This window comes from Staurois parvus, unplaced genomic scaffold (assembly GCF_062004578.1).
Source record: "Staurois parvus isolate SC_StPar_1 unplaced genomic scaffold, SC_StPar_1.0 ptg000287l, whole genome shotgun sequence".
Lineage (NCBI taxonomy): Eukaryota > Metazoa > Chordata > Amphibia > Anura > Ranidae > Staurois > Staurois parvus.
In genome coordinates this window covers 15,015,571-15,031,390 of record NW_028318083.1, presented here as the reverse complement: position 1 = coordinate 15,031,390, position 15,820 = coordinate 15,015,571, and the positions used below count along the sequence as shown (strand labels likewise).

The 15,820-nt window shown below is 38.4% G+C and overlaps 1 protein-coding gene and 1 pseudogene across 2 annotated transcripts in view; both read left to right on the top strand.

The window, feature by feature from the left end:
* Positions 1 to 15,820, top strand: part of CDKAL1 (CDKAL1 threonylcarbamoyladenosine tRNA methylthiotransferase) — a 951,890-nt gene that overhangs the window by 922,744 nt on the left and 13,326 nt on the right. Inside the window, exon 16 of one of the 2 annotated variants that reach the window (XM_089682259.1) lies at positions 10,640 to 13,702. The exons of the other annotated variant lie outside the window; for it this stretch is intronic. Coding sequence (XP_089538385.1) covers positions 10,640 to 10,819 — 180 coding nt within the window. The 3' untranslated portion in view covers positions 10,820 to 13,702. Of the gene's footprint in view, positions 1 to 10,639; positions 13,703 to 15,820 lie in introns of those variants that run through there. 2 annotated transcript variants of the gene reach the window in all.
* On the top strand, positions 11,939 to 14,980 carry LOC149458397 (small integral membrane protein 11 pseudogene; annotated as a pseudogene).

Here is a 15,820-nt window from a genome sequence, read left to right as displayed (position 1 = left end):
CAAAGAGTGAACCGTGAATCCTAAACTGATGGCTGCTACTGTAGCCATAAGCTTTTGCTCCATTCGTTCAGCCATCTCCCAGCTTTAAAGTGAAAGTGATGCGGCAGTGATTACTATACCAGAACGGGCAGCGCAGTATCACGTGTGTAACATATCATCATGAACTTCAGAGAGAGAGTAATAATTCTACCACAATAGCTCCTGGTTAACTCCAAACTGATGAGCTGTAAAGGCTTTTATAGTGTCATGGAGATTTTTGGGTGCTGTTGTTGTTATTTTTTTGTGATATCATGGGCACATGCAGTTTTAAGACTTGCCATGTTTAGTATCTATTTACTCCATGCAACCTTATCTTTTATATTTTACCAAACAAATGGGTATTATGATGTGCGTTTAGGGAAAATATAATACAAAGAGTTTTAGTGTAAACAGTTGCACAAGTATAATGTAACATACACATTTTCAACTATCTTTTTATTCTACAGGGCTTCTGCTTTCTGAAAATATATAATGTTTTGGGGGGTTAAGTTATATTATTGCCAAAAATGTAGATTTTTATATGTAGGCAAAAAGGAACAAAATTTGCTCTAGAGCCAAACTAGTTTATGCTTCAATATCCTGCTCTGTAACATCAAATTACAGTTTTGAATACATTTAAGTTATAGATGTATTTACTTTTAATGGAATTTGAATTCTATCACATAACATTTTTTAAAATGACTCCATATATAGCTATTCATCGCTAAATATTTTCAGAATTTAAGGATAGTGAATTATCCAAAGTTCACATGACAAATGAAGATCACCACCTGATTTGAGTGCTTTTCTGATGTTCTCCTTTATGTGCACTCTTGTCAGCCAAGGACATAGTTGTTAGTGGAAAGGGGGCATCCTGAGGCTCATTCTGTCTACATTACACTGAGCTGTCCATTGATCTGGCTGGGCAGATATTCCAGTTATGACATCACTGGAGGGGTTACACTCCCACTGCACATTTCAAAGTGACCAGAGTCCACAAGGTGGTGGCAATTGATGAGTGGAGAACATAGTGGCAAAACTACCTCTTTTCTTATGTGGTGTCTTTATAAAAGGTGCAACAGTTCTTTAGAGATGGGCAGTCAAGAATGATTTCAGGCACCAAAAAAAAAAAAACGTAAAATAAGTATATGGAGAAATTGAAATATATTTTCACATTTTGCCCAACGTTCAATTGTTATGGATTATACACAGTGTTCTGCAGTAACCAATAACTACCGATGATACATCACTTTTATTCAGTATGTCATCACAAAACTATTGGCACAATAAACTAGATTGGACATGGTTACTGTGTTTTGTTGCTCTTTCTTTTATAATATTATGGGCCACTGAGTAAGTATGGTAAAATTATTCATGGTTCACCTCTGCAAAGGCAGTATTTGTCTTATATTCAGTGCGCAGCTCAGTAAAAGTTTTTCTTAGTTAAGCTTTGAGTGTTCAATAAGGCCATGAGTCTCTCTGTTATCTCCAAAGAGCAATAATGTATTTTGGCTATTTAATAATGCATGACTAGATCCTGGCTCCTGGGATTTTTTTTTTCTTTTCTTAGATGGACAAATAAATGTGTTTGTAGGATGAGAGAGGCTTTGGATACTGAGGTTAATTAATCCTAAATCTTGAAATGAACATATCTGTTGCTAGTTATTATTTTCTTGTGCTGTGGGATCATTTTTTAATTACCTAGCCACAGGATGCTATCTTGCAAGCTTTGTCATGTTTTTGATGTACGGTCACAAGAGTCTCTCCTAAAGCCAGTTGTCCTTTGTGATGTAGTTATACTGTGCACATTTAATATACACAATTTTATATATTGTGTACATACTTTTTATACTTTAATTATTTAACATTCTCTAATAAGAGATGCTTTGTTTGCTGTCTTTTGAATGGGTTAAGTAGGTCTTGTTTCCTTTTCTTCTCTATAGTTGTGCGTTTTTGAAAATGAACATTTATCATTGTAGGCAACCAAAGGACAAGCCTTCTCATAAATGTCTTGATCTAGCAGCCTGAGTTGATGCTTAAGTGAGAATCAGGCTGTATAAAGGTCCTGTCACAGGCGTACAACCAGTCAGTGGCTGCTGGTGCCTCAGTCAGTCCATGACCAGGTTTTGTCTTAATAGGCCAGCATTCAAGTAACAACTCCACATGTTACCAGCCACACCCCCTGTGTTCCCTAGTACCTTCTTGCATTGTCTCAGACACTCCAACATTCCCCAGTGTCATCAGATATACCATCCTGCATTCAACCTTGCAGCTCCTGTTCATTTCAATCTGCATCCGGCCTTGTTACCCCTGTGTACTCCAGCTTGTACTTGTGACATTGAGCCTGCTCCTGTGATCCTTGTGTTTCCTAGTCAATTTCCTGCTCCAGTGAACCTGCGCACTCCTGCCGGCATCTAGTCTTCTTTCACCACCATGTCTCCTTCTGCACTTTAGTCAACTACCTGTTCATCCAGTGTGTTTCTCTGCAAGTTCCAGCACTTTCAGTCTGTTTTTCTCTTTGTATGTTCCTGTACACAATGCATAAATATATCAAAATAGTGCTGTGCAGTACAGATATTGTGAATCATACTTAATATCATATAATTAACTCATATTTCAATTAGCCAATCATATAATACAAAATTTAAGATATACCAATCAGAAAATATTCTTGTAAATACATATATTTGTGATGCTATGTTCATTTACAGCAGTGCCAGATATTTTTAAACTCTTCACTGCTTTTATATTCCTGCAGTATGTTCTTATGTGTATATACTCCTTCACCATCATACATATGTTCTCACCTTGTATTCGGACCCAATAATAGGTCTCATGTGCTTGCCCCTTTAGTGGGGTCTCCTATGCCACGGTGGTAATGACATGCTCCAACTTGCAGGTGTTCTCAATCTATCGCCATCCTTTTTGATCATTTGATGAATGTTTATAAAACACAAAAAGAATAAAAGGATATATAGTGCTCTCCATATAATAAATATTTTTTTATGGAGTCACATGATCTCACGCAACAAGTTGGGAGGAGCCAGTGGCGTTACACCTCCAAAACCACAGGCATTTTTCTGTCAATCACAGACAAAGTGGACTTGATGGGGAAACTATTCTCCCCATCAGGCTCCACCCACTGTCCGTTCAATGTGACTGTGTAATTTGCTAGGATTCAGGTGGGCTTTGTCCTAGCAACCAATGAAGTAAATGTAAAACACATTCAAGTATATTATTAAAGTAATGAATACACAACCCCTCATCACCCAACTTTGAGCCACTTATCTGCGAACTGGTAGTAACTATTTAAGATTTGTCACAGCCACAGCTCAAGGCTTTCATGAATTAGACGCAGACCATACCACCATAAAAGTGACAATACTGCTTTATTGAAGTCTTCTGAATGCATTTAACAATGGGCAACAGTGCTACAATGAAATGTGTTATTTATCAAGACTGCAAATATAATGTGAAATATAAAGCTTTTGTTCTTTATCTGGTCATAATGCTATGCTTTACTAAAAGATCTACTTACTGCATTAAAATATAACTATACCTTTATTTCTTTCCTAAGCCCTCTCCCCCTCCTCTTTCAGTGTTTTACTCACATGTTCCTACTTGATCTGCAGGAATCACAGCTGGGTGGCTTTCTATAAGCCATATTCAATTGTATGGAGAGTTTAATACAACAAAGGTGCAGTCACACTTTAAAGCCTAGTACATATGATCAGAAAATTGTATGAAAAATACCGCTTTTGAAGTGATTGTGCGATAATCTGATCATTAGTACATAATCTGGTCATTAGTAGTTTTCATCCAAAATTATTTGAAGGGACAAGCATGAAACTTTCTCGTACAATACCACATCATACAATTTTTGTTTAATCAGTACAGTTTTCATCCGAAAATATAATACAATACATTACATCACTTTCAAATTTTTATTCTGTGGTACAAGAATTTTCACAACTTTAGTAACCTCTTCATTTTCAATATGGAGACTAGCATGCAAATGTATGGTATCCGACCAAAAAAAGTCCCTGCAGTATTAGTTTAGCAGTACAAAACATGTTGCATGTAAGTGCGTTGCAGGCTACTCTAGTGCATCGAGTGCTAATCTAAATACATGGCATTGCAATGCACCTAACAAATGTGTATTTTGCAATGTGTTACTGGAATACTTTGGTGTGAATTCAATCTATGTAGGCCTAGGCATTTTGTAATCTTAACTCTTGTTGTACTGTCTTTTGGTTACAGCAAACAAGCTCCCAATGTGTTTTAATGCTTATTGAGAAAGTGAGTAGAATTTAAGTTGTTCGGTTGGACCATACTTGATCCATGATTGATCCTGATACACGATTATTCCTGATAAGTATGTAGTATCTCCTCACTTGCAACCGATCTCTCCAAGAAAGCTAAACATCGCAATAGTAAAGTCATTCAGGGGAGTTCAATAAATCAATAAAACCATTTTACATACTTGCGTTATTACTGTACCAAATTAAAAAATAGTTACCTCCAGTTCATAGATAAAGAAACTGGAAGTAATTAAGACCAATTATAACTTGGCATACAGAGACAGGCAGAGTTACTGTCTCTGTACACTATGTAGCAGAGTGGCATATTTGCCAGTGCTGTTCCTTCTCCTCCCTATCTGTCACTGGTTGTTAGGAACACTGTCAACTTCACAGCCAACAGCTTCCTAACAATCAGTGATGCTGCAGCAGGCAGAGCCTGTTGGAGTAGCTAAGACAACAGTTCCCTATTGGATCTGCACTCCTTGTGATTAACAGCAAGAAGTGGCTGGGTTATATAGCCAATAGCAGGCTGTCCATTGGATAGGGATCCGCTTACTGCCTGCTGTCAAGCACAAGAAGTGTGACCCTAATAGGGAATTAGTGTTTGTGAACACCCATCAGGCTCACCCAGCTTCAAATCTCCCCTGCCACTGTGCTAACTGTGACAGCTGCAGCGCCAGGAAAAAGTGCAGCTGCACTGAGCAAGGAGTGTCCTTATAGAAACTCTGGCCTCAGCCTGCCTTCAAATGCTATGTTTGCCCAAGATTCATATAGCTGTTTACAACAAGGATTTGAATCTGTCACCCGCACCAATGTTTGTCATGTGGAGACTCATCAGAATCCTAGAGTGTTTTAGACACACTGTATGAATTCCCCAAAAGTTAGGAACTGGTAATAACTTATCCCTCAAAAAATTACAGCATTACCTAAAGCTGGGTATACATATACAGTTTCTTTTTATTCAACCAGTGGGTAGAATAAATAAAAACTGACAGATCTCTGCATCAACACAAGCAATGTTCTGTTCTATTTTATTCCGACAGTAGGGACCAATTGGGTGTGAGCACTGATCAAATGCTGGTTTCCCAGCTTGACCTTTCATGACCACCGGTTGATAGACCTGCTTCTGTTAAAGAGACAGCAGTACACACGTACTGAAATTTGGCTGGTTCCTGATGACCAGGTCAAATTTTGGTACATGTGTACCGTGCTTAAGTTTAGGAATTGGGACAACCAATTTGCCTCATAAAATACACATTAGATGTTATACTTGTGCTTAAAAAAGCTTTCCTTTAGTGTTCCTTGGCATATGAAGCAATTATTTGTTAAGTAATGCTAGTAAAGCTTTAATAGAACTTTTAACAAAATAATATATTGAGCATAATTTTTCCTTTATATGGTATTTGTGCAATTGGCATTGCTATAAACAAAACATTAATATAGCTGGCTACAGTTCCATGTGCTGTTATTAAATATTGAAGTATAAATTTCAGCAGCCACAAATCAAATGACCTAATAAATCAGCATTTTGCCGACATGGTTATACATTTACAGCTCAGAATATTTTCACATTTGCGATTAGGCAGCCACATCTTTTAAACAGAAACTAAAACAAATCATTGCTGTGTAAGGCACACAGAAAAATAAAATGCTTGATGTTCCTACTAATCTCGCAACACTTACATAATAGCCTTCCTGGAGGCAGCTGAATAGCATTTAAGTGTAATTTCACTCTTCCCCTCTCCAAGCATAATGAACATTGGTCCCTGATTGAATGAAATCTGAAGGAAAATTAATTTGCAGTACGCCGCTAAGGCAAAGCTGTGAGTTGCTACTCTGAACAGCACGACGCAGACACTACATCCAATTTCACAGACAAAAACACTGTGCACTGTCTGTCTTCATCACCCCACACAGATGCAGCATTTCTAGGAGGTAAACAGTTATTAGCATGTTGAAGGAAGAGAATATCAAAGGCAAAAAATGAACAGACAGAGCTAATTGCTACTAAGAAATGCACAGTGTGATTTAGAATTGGTGTCATACAGGTGGAGGATTATAGGACTTAGTAGGGATGAGACTACTCTATGAACCATGTAAATGTTAATTCACAAGCCATGTGTGTCCTATGGGCACTCTGGTTGCTTTCCAATTTTTTGAAACATGCTAATACCACCCACACAGGTCGATGCAAGCTTGTTGAAAATGTGTACAATACAAAACACCTCAGTACTCGACCCTGCTGGCTAACAAGAGGGTCTAATTATTACCTGTTTCTGACATTTTAATAAAAATGAAGGTCTTGGTCGCTCAGTTGATCTCTCATGTAATGCTGTACCTTTTAAACCAGAACTGAACCCTTACAGATGAAGAGGGCACCGTCTAAGCCTATGCAGTTCTCATTTGCAGTTGCTTTGGTGTTGCCCATGTGATCAGCTATAACACCAGCTACTTGAAGATTTGAACATTTGGTTGACATAAGCACGCTGTGACAGTTTTCAGGCATGCTTTGAATATAATTATTTCTGGAAACGGTTAAATTGGTGTCTTCAGTCCTAATGTAAGGTTCAGCTTTTAGCTTTCATTTTCAAAGCTTAAAGTGGAATTCCACTCAAATTCTAACTATGCTTATCCTCTTTTCGCCAACAGTATTGCACATATGAGGCCTCTTAGCGGGTGGGCCTCAACACAGAGAGGTCACATGTATGCATACCAGAATGTAAACACATCTGTCCCGAGAACACGCTTCCAGCACAGTTACCGTTGGCTAATGGAAAGCTCCCAAGCTCCAACACTGTACCCAAACAAATTTTTTTTATCATTTTTTTGAGACAGAGCTTTCTTTTGGTGGTATTTATTCGCCACTTTTTTTAGTTTTTTTTAGTTTCTGTTATACAATTTTGTAAATAAGTAATTTTTCTCCTTCACTGATGTGCGCTAATGAGGCTGCACTGACAGGCATCACTGATGGGCACTGAAAGGCAGCACTCATATATGGCACTGACTGGCACTGATAGGTGGCACTAATTGGAACTGTTAGGTGGCACTGACAAACACTGATAGGCAGCACTGACTGGTACTGATGGGCGGCACTGATAGGTGGAACTGACTGGCACTGATAGTTGGCACTGAAAGGCAGCTGTGATGGGCACTGATATGTGGTATTAATGGGCACTGGTATGTGGCAATGATGGGCACTGACAGGTGGTATTGATGGGGCTACACTGATCATCTGGGTACTGATGATCAGTGTACATGTCCCCTCTGAGGAATGCCGCTTTCCAGCTCTCCTCTCCTCTCCTCACGCACTGTCAGCGTGAGGAGAGGACTGCTGATAATTTCCTATTTACATGCAATCAGCTGTGATTGGATACAGCGGATCACATGATAGAGCCTACGTCATCAGCTCTTTACTGTGATTGGTGATCCTCTGTGTCCCAGGGACACAGTGCACCACCGATCGCCATGCGCCCCCGCCCATCTGTCATTTCCTTATATGGCAGGCGGGAGGCAGTTAAAGGGCTGGGAGAGGCTGGCATTAAGGGGTTAAACCTTCTCCCATTCATTCTAAGCATATTCTAACTGCCCTGTAAAGCAAAGAGGTCTATACTTTCCTAATTTAAGGTCCAATCACATGATCTGTCCAGTGGCTGGATTCAGTGAGATCACCAATGATGACTGTAGAGCCTGTGCAATGAAGTCACCCGTAGGTTTACTATGGGGCATCCCTTGTCGCAGTCCCTTCTCTACACTGAAGCCAGCGATCATGTGACCGCACCAGATCGTCCTCAGAAAAGGTAAGTATAGACATCTTTCTTTTACAGGTTAGCTCGAATAGGCTTAGAATGAGGTTCGGAGCAGGTTTAAATATGGTTTGTATTTGAATGGAATTCTACTTGAACTGTACAAGCTGAAGCTAGAAGCTGACTGGTTACTATGCACAGCTGCTGTAGATTCTGTATGCTACAGTTTTAGTGAATTCCCCCCAGTATGCCCTAATGTTGGTGCTCCCTTAGATTAGGGTATGTCCACAGTTTAGAGAAGTGCCTTTAAAGCCTAACTAAACCTCCCAGTTTTTATTTCTTTGATGCAATCAAGCTGCATATACAGAAATAAACATTCATGCCTGTTACACTTTTAATTATATTTTTTATTTGCTCCAGCTAAGGGTGAAAACACTATCTGCCTGCAGCACATTGACTAAACCCAACCTCTGCTCACCCCAGAATGCAGTGGTTTGGATGTCCAGAGGTTCTACATGCCAGGTGTACCCACTGCTCTAATCAACAGCGCTCATGTACATTGGACAGTGATGTTGATTGGAGTAGGGTGTGTCAAATGGTTGGAAATCCAGATCCCTGGACTTTGCCTTGAGCAGAAGTCTGAATGCCCAATGTGCTGCTAATCAAGGGTGTTTTATCTATCCTCTGCAGCAAATAGAAAATAAAGAAATCAAATAAATGACAGTATTCATTAAAGTGTATGTTACCTATCTGCATCAAAGTTATAAAAATGGAAGGTTCAATTGGACTTTAAAAGGGAAGTGCAGGATTTAAAAAGAACAAACATACACACTCACCTATGTGGCTGCAGCATCCATTTAATGCTGACTCTATCCCTCGCTGGTTCTAACACTGAGAACTGAGCGATCATATGATCCCTCAGTCCTTGGTCATCAGTAAGCAGAAAGTCAGTCACCACTCTCTGCCCTGCCCCTCCAGTGCTCATTGGAGCACCGGGCTGTGGAGGGGGCTTGAGTGGCAGGCTCAGGCTCTCAGCAGCATGATGAGAGGCTGAGCCAGCTGCTGGTCAGGCATCTGGGCAGATCCTGACATTATTGTTTGGATCCCTGTAGAGCCTGTATCGGCTCTGTGACGTCTGTGTGTGACAGCGTTCGTCTGTTGTCAGCTGAACCTAGATCCCAGGAGTGCAGAACTAAGTGCACTGCTGTGACCCACAGGAGAAGTATGATCAAAAGAGCTTTGGCAATACTTCTTCTGTAAATTGTGTGTGGCTTCATATGTATGTGAAGCCGCGCACACAGATCAACATTATTAAAATATTACAAAAAGGCTTACTTGACATAATTTGAGAAAATGGTCAATCATTTCATCTTAAAAAAAAGATTACTTGATACATGCAATGGATTACCAGAGACATGTATATAATGTATCCTCTCAGGTTGTCTTCTAACACATGAATTAAAGGGGGTTATATCTGGTTCAGCTCTGCATAGAAACCAATCAGCTTCCATGTTTTATTGTGAAAGCTTAATTGAACAAGCCTAAGTTAGATAGAGAGAAAACAGGTGGCGCACACACCTAGTGCATTATCCAAGGTTTATTGTAGGAGTAAAAGAATAAAAAACATACTCACAGACGAAGCATGTATCTAAAAAGCATAGAAAAATGACAATGGCCACAACGACAGGCAAGGTGTTCTCACTGTCAGTGCGGTCAAATGGCTGACGCGTTTCGGGGACGAATCCCTTTCCTCAGAGCTGATGACCAACCTCTGATGCTGATGTATGATGAATGGAAAGTAAGAACCTTGCTGTTGATGCCTCAAGCCTAAGTTAGAAGCTGATTGGCTACAATGCACAGCTGCATCAGATTCTGAGTGCTCCAGTTTTAGTAAATCTACCTCAAAGTGTTTGTCCAAATCTTACCTAATTTTACCAGACAATTACTCTCCCCCACTTTAAAAGCATGTCCTCTTTGCCTTGTTCATGTAAAGAGAAACAACTGCTCTCTGTGGCCTTATTGCCAGATTTGTAAAATTCTTGCAGGGGCACCTACTAGGAATTCAGTTCTTTTGAACTTGGGACGCTACGCAGTACTACATTTCCCAAGAGTCCTTCACTACACACAGGCAGGTTCTAGGTGTTAAGAGAGCAGAAATTTTCTAGGTGGAGGTCCTGTACTGCAGAGAGGGCTGACAACACCACTTGGAAATTCAGAGCAGAGAAGGCACTATGTTTTCAGCCCAAACAGAAAGTTAAAAGTAAATTGCATTTCTGCAACAGGGTATTTTCAGTGCTTTCAGCTTATTAAAAGGGGTAAAATATAGGTAAATGTGGATGGCAAAGGATAAATATCGATAACTTCATTATTGGAAAATTTTAATATAATATAATAATAATGTATAATAATAATTTAATATAATAATTCCATGTTTTTATTATTGGAATAATAAAAAAAATACATTAAGTGATGTTTTCCTTCAATTACTTGAAATACTGCCTGGAATACCTGTACAACTGTTGTTAAATCCAATTATGTAAATTGTTCTGATAAAAATTCTGATAACTTTCTCTACAGGAGAGCAAGTTATTGCTGAAGAACAGTTTCCTTTCAAACCCAAAATCTTCTGATGCACATCTGGTCTGGGGTGACAGCGGAGAACACATGAAGATACTTTACTTTATTGCGGCAGTGATAGGAGTTTTTATTGCATTTCTAGGAGCAAAAATCATTCACAGCGAGGTAGTAGGAAATTGAATATGGTTTTGTTAGAAAAACTGCAGGAGAACTGAATTATGTTCAGCAAACTACAATTTTCTGTATTTTGAAAGTTTCTGTTCTTTTTTTATGTCTAGGTTTTATCTTTATATTATTTGTACAGATAGCAAAATGTGCAGATTGTATTTAAGTCCATCTCTCTGTGCAGAGTTTTAGAAACCTGAGCTGTATTCAACAGCTGAACTGTACAGTGTGTATTTAAGTTGTGTAATGCTGGTCATTTATCACATGCAGGGTGCCAGATCAATCAATTCTAGTGTTTTTTGTTCTAGAGACTATTCACCAGAGTGAGAACTAGGGCTGGGGTAATTTGGTGTCAAAACAAAGATTGGTTAAAACAGATTATTTCTGCTAGCCATTTACATCCATCACTCTTCCCAAAACTACTGTCTGTAGTTGCTGTACTAAATTGCCTTCTGATTACGAACTGCTGATTAATTTGACCAATATTTGCAGTCCTAAATTAAAGGAACAAATCATGTGAAAGTAAAAAATCTTTTCATAGGTGGAGTTTAAAATAATCATGTTAATTATATTAATGTCCATTACTATACATTGGCATTCATAAATGTCTTATGCTAGCCTACTCCAGGAGAGCTCTCTGCCTCCAAGAGCTGTATTCATTGTGGTTTGTACATACCTTTATATACCTTTTCATTTTATTATTCCATCTGCATCCTAATTTCAATGTTTAGTTTAGGTAGAGTTTTTGTAGGTAAACCCTTTTATTTGATCTGATTTACTTGGTTACAATTACTTTATGCTGTTCACCTAGGAGACCAAATATATTCAAAACAATACCCTTGGAAATGACAGCTGAGCTCAGGATTATACGGGTGGGGCCTTTTAATAAAGAATATGTTTATCTGCAATTGACTGTGATGGTCAGTTTTAATGGGCTATTTGTCTTGAAGAGGGCTTGCTGATATTGTTTTTGACCTTTATGAGTTCCAGAATATAGTTTTTATTGACAGCTGTTGAAAACATACGGACAGTTTAGCACTTTGAAGTCACAACCCATACTAAGCTGTCCACAATGATTTTATAGTGTAATAATTGCCAATATAAGTTACATTTTAGTACTATTTTATAGCAGCAATGTTAAAACAGGTTAGTTCGATACTGAAGCAGATGTGGGTGAAATGTAGTAAGTTCCTCACATTATCAGATGCCATCAACACATTTAGTTTTCACCCCTACATCAGAATAAAGAGCTAAAAAAAATTGTGGTTGGCTAAAAAAAAAAAAGGAAAATTAATACTTATATTGGACATTTTTATTTCAGTGATTTAAAGGAAAACCTCAGCCTGTGTATTTTACAAGACCGTCCATCAATCTTTGGATAACTAGCAACCCTATCTTTATGATGTATGTGAATCAGGTTTTTTTTTTTTTTTTGTGTAGTTATAATCGTAACTGAAGATGAACTGGACCTGTCATGTGTCCTGAAGATGTTAGGGCAGAAAGGCTGGTAAACTGGCAAACTGCATTTGAATTAGACAAAATGTGAACTCAGTTTGCCAATTAACATAAATTGGTTAGTTTGGGTGACTGTATAAACCCTTTAGGTGATCTTCTGCACTGATTTAGTTAATAGTCTTAATGGGTTTACAAAGCTGGATTATTTTTTTTTTTATTTTTAATTACACACAAAGCACAATCATAATAAATTCAAATCTTATTTAAATCTTTAAACAAGTGATTTTGCTGCTGTCCTGCTGTTATGTTGAGATTTTATTTTCGAAGTACAATTTTCAGTATTGATAGGCTATAGAAGAGTGTTTCCTCAAACAGAAATCTATTGTGCACAGCTACTCCTAAGCAAGTAGTCAAATTTCACTTGTCACAAGTACGTTAGAGCTTTGATATTGTTATTAGGATCAGAGCAAAATTGGTATGTCCATAGCAAGTAATCAAAATGAATGCCAGAGGTTATTTGCCAAATAAATTAGAAAAGTAATGCTAACACCAAATTGGCTGCTGTAATAATCTTTTTGTTTTTCAATGCTCTTTATAAATGTGTTTTAAAGAAATCCTACTGAAACTGTCCATCTAATAAATATATTGCTGGCATAGTAAACTGCCAAACTGGCTGGGTTCCAAGACCTGTATTAGACCATTTCATTGCCTTAAGTGTTAAGCCAAAGCATTTTCTTTAGTTTGGGATAAAATAGGGATTTTTTTTTTTTGCTTGTGGGGAGATTAACCTTTTCTTCCTGTCCTGAATACACAACAGAAAGTGAAAGTCAACCTTTGCAAAGTGAGGGGTAATCCCCCACTTAGACAGCTGTCACTTTAGGGTTCATGCACAGGGACTGTTATAGGCAGTTTTTATGCCTTGCATAAATATGGGGGACTGCATGTGCCACATACAGCTTGCCACTGAACTGAATAGCTGAATGCAGCCATACTCTTGTAAACATGGATGCTTCTGAGCATTGGCGTTTACCTGCACATACACATGTGATGTATTTTGTGAATGTGAATTCAGAAAAACTGTTGGACACATACACATGTGAACACCAATGCTCGGAAGCACCGATGTTTAAAAGAGTATGACCTTATTCAGCCATTCACTTGAATGGTATGCTGTACACCGCACATGCGGCTCTATGGACGCGGGAAAGCTCCAGGAGATTAACGCTAGGTATAAAAATCGCCTGTGTGCATGAACCCTAACAAGTGTTCTAAACCTTCCACATTATATTCAAAACTGGCAAAAAAAGTCGATTTGAATACACTTTAATACCCATAAGCAATGGCTATTTTGTAATGGAGATGAAACAGAAATTTCATGATCGTAACAATGCTGAAAGTTATTACAAATAAAGCGTGTGCAAATAAATACTTTTGAAAAAATAACACTTTCAATGTGATTTATTTATTTAATTATTTTTGTGCACAAGGAAGTCCCTGTCTTTAAACATTTCCATTCACAATGGCCTGAAGTAGGATAGTGTTGGGATTTATATGTTATATAAAGGCAGCAAGTACAAATGCTGATTAATCTCTCCTCATTTAGATTTGGCATCTGCAGGCTGTGCATGACTTGCTCTTCAGTTTGTGTGACTGCTTCATATACCAGACGATGTGATTGGATAATTGTGCACCATTTCATATTAGACAGGGAGCAGTGATGTGCACTCCTATTTCCTGCAGGTAATTAAAGTCCATGGACCGCAACCACTGGTATGACATTGGTGTTTTGAAATGCATTATGCTGTCCTAGAGTACAGTATTGTATTCATTGTTGTAATACCGGGGATGTTTGAAATAGAATGCCTCATGAAGCAAGTTTTAATAGGGCTCATATTTTTGACATCTAATGTGACCTATGAGCTCCTTTTGCATTTTAGATAAATGGCTTACTTTTTTAACACATTGCATCTCCTTAGTAAACAACACTTTCTAATCACGAATGTTTCTTATGACTTCCTCTTTGGTTCCATTTACAGTCAGTTCTTTGTGTTTCTGTTTTGCAGTTTAATATGCCCCTGCTTTACTATCAGCACTACGAATTGTGACTCTTTTTTCCTTTATATGATTGCAGTGAGCAGTTAAAATGAAACTGTCATTAATAAAATATCATCTTACACATTTATATGCCTCCTATAGACAATAGGCTATATATCAAAAATTGGTGATAAAGAATTATGTGCTCCCAATGATTAAAACAATAGTGAAATAATAAATAAATTTGAGTTGCTGCAAACACAAAGTGTGTGATCATCACAAAACCAGTGTGGAGTGTTGCGCTGCTCAAAAACGTCCACTCTAGTGAAGGATAGGAGGCCTTGTGGTCTCACCATGTTGGCCTCTCGCTGACGGTCTGGGACGGTGAAGTTCATTTGGAAGGTCTTGGAGGATTTCCCCTTGTTGATGTGCTGTTGTGTCTGGCGTTCACCAGTGTCAAGATATACCAAAGTAAAAGAATTGAAGCTAAAGCAGGAACGGGCAGAAAGACTTCAACGCTTCAAAGCCAAGGAAGCAGAAAAAGATTAAACTGAGAAAAAAGAAGATTGTTTTACCCACAGAGCCAGTTATGCCACTAAAGGGTTAGCTTGGAGGTGACCATAAAGAGAGGCGGATTATCTGCAAAGGAGAGGATACTATTTACCTCCATTAGGAGGGAGATGCCTGTTTGACCTGTCTTTCATATGGGTCAATACATGAAGGTGATGGTCCACCTATATGGTCACCGTCGTGATGCACATCATTTAAAGACTTACTTACCGGGATAATGGTCTTACTCACCAGTAGGAATACGTTTTCCCACTAATATTGTTGAAGAGACTTACTTCTCCTTTTTTGGACTGTTGAGTGTTTCACACAATTTTTGGGGGGTCTATTTATGTTTATGTTATGCTTTAGTGTTTACTAGAGTAGACGTTTTTGAGCAGTGCAACACTGCACACTGGTTTTGTATATATCAAAAATATTAGCTTCTGCAAATATTGGGGCAGTGGCATATCAGTCAACCTAGCAGACCATATGGTATGTACTATGAAGTCTGGTTAGGGCTTGGGATTGACTGCTTTGAAAATAACAAAGGAAGAAATCGGAGGCAGCAGTCCACCTCACACTGCAAATACAGCTATAAGACTGTAGGCACATTTACATACCAGGAAATGCTCTGCTAGTGTACTGCCAAGGCACGATTACCATATCTACAAATCCCTATGACATAGCAAATTTTCATTCTTTGAGCTAAAGTATTATGGTGGTGGGAGCTTGTAGCTGCCATCATCCCTCGAATCAATATAGAAAAGTATTGTTTCCCCTTAAAAATGCGACTTTTAGGGCAGCACTGGTCAACACGTTGGACATTTGAATTGATTATATGCAGCACCGTATATGCAATCTCATGTAGTTATGACCACTGATTTGTCAGCAGATTTGCTTTTTTAATGAACTATGTATAAATAAATCAATTCTAATTTAAAATTCTCTGTTTTTGGTGTTTTGGCTCATTGACCAGTG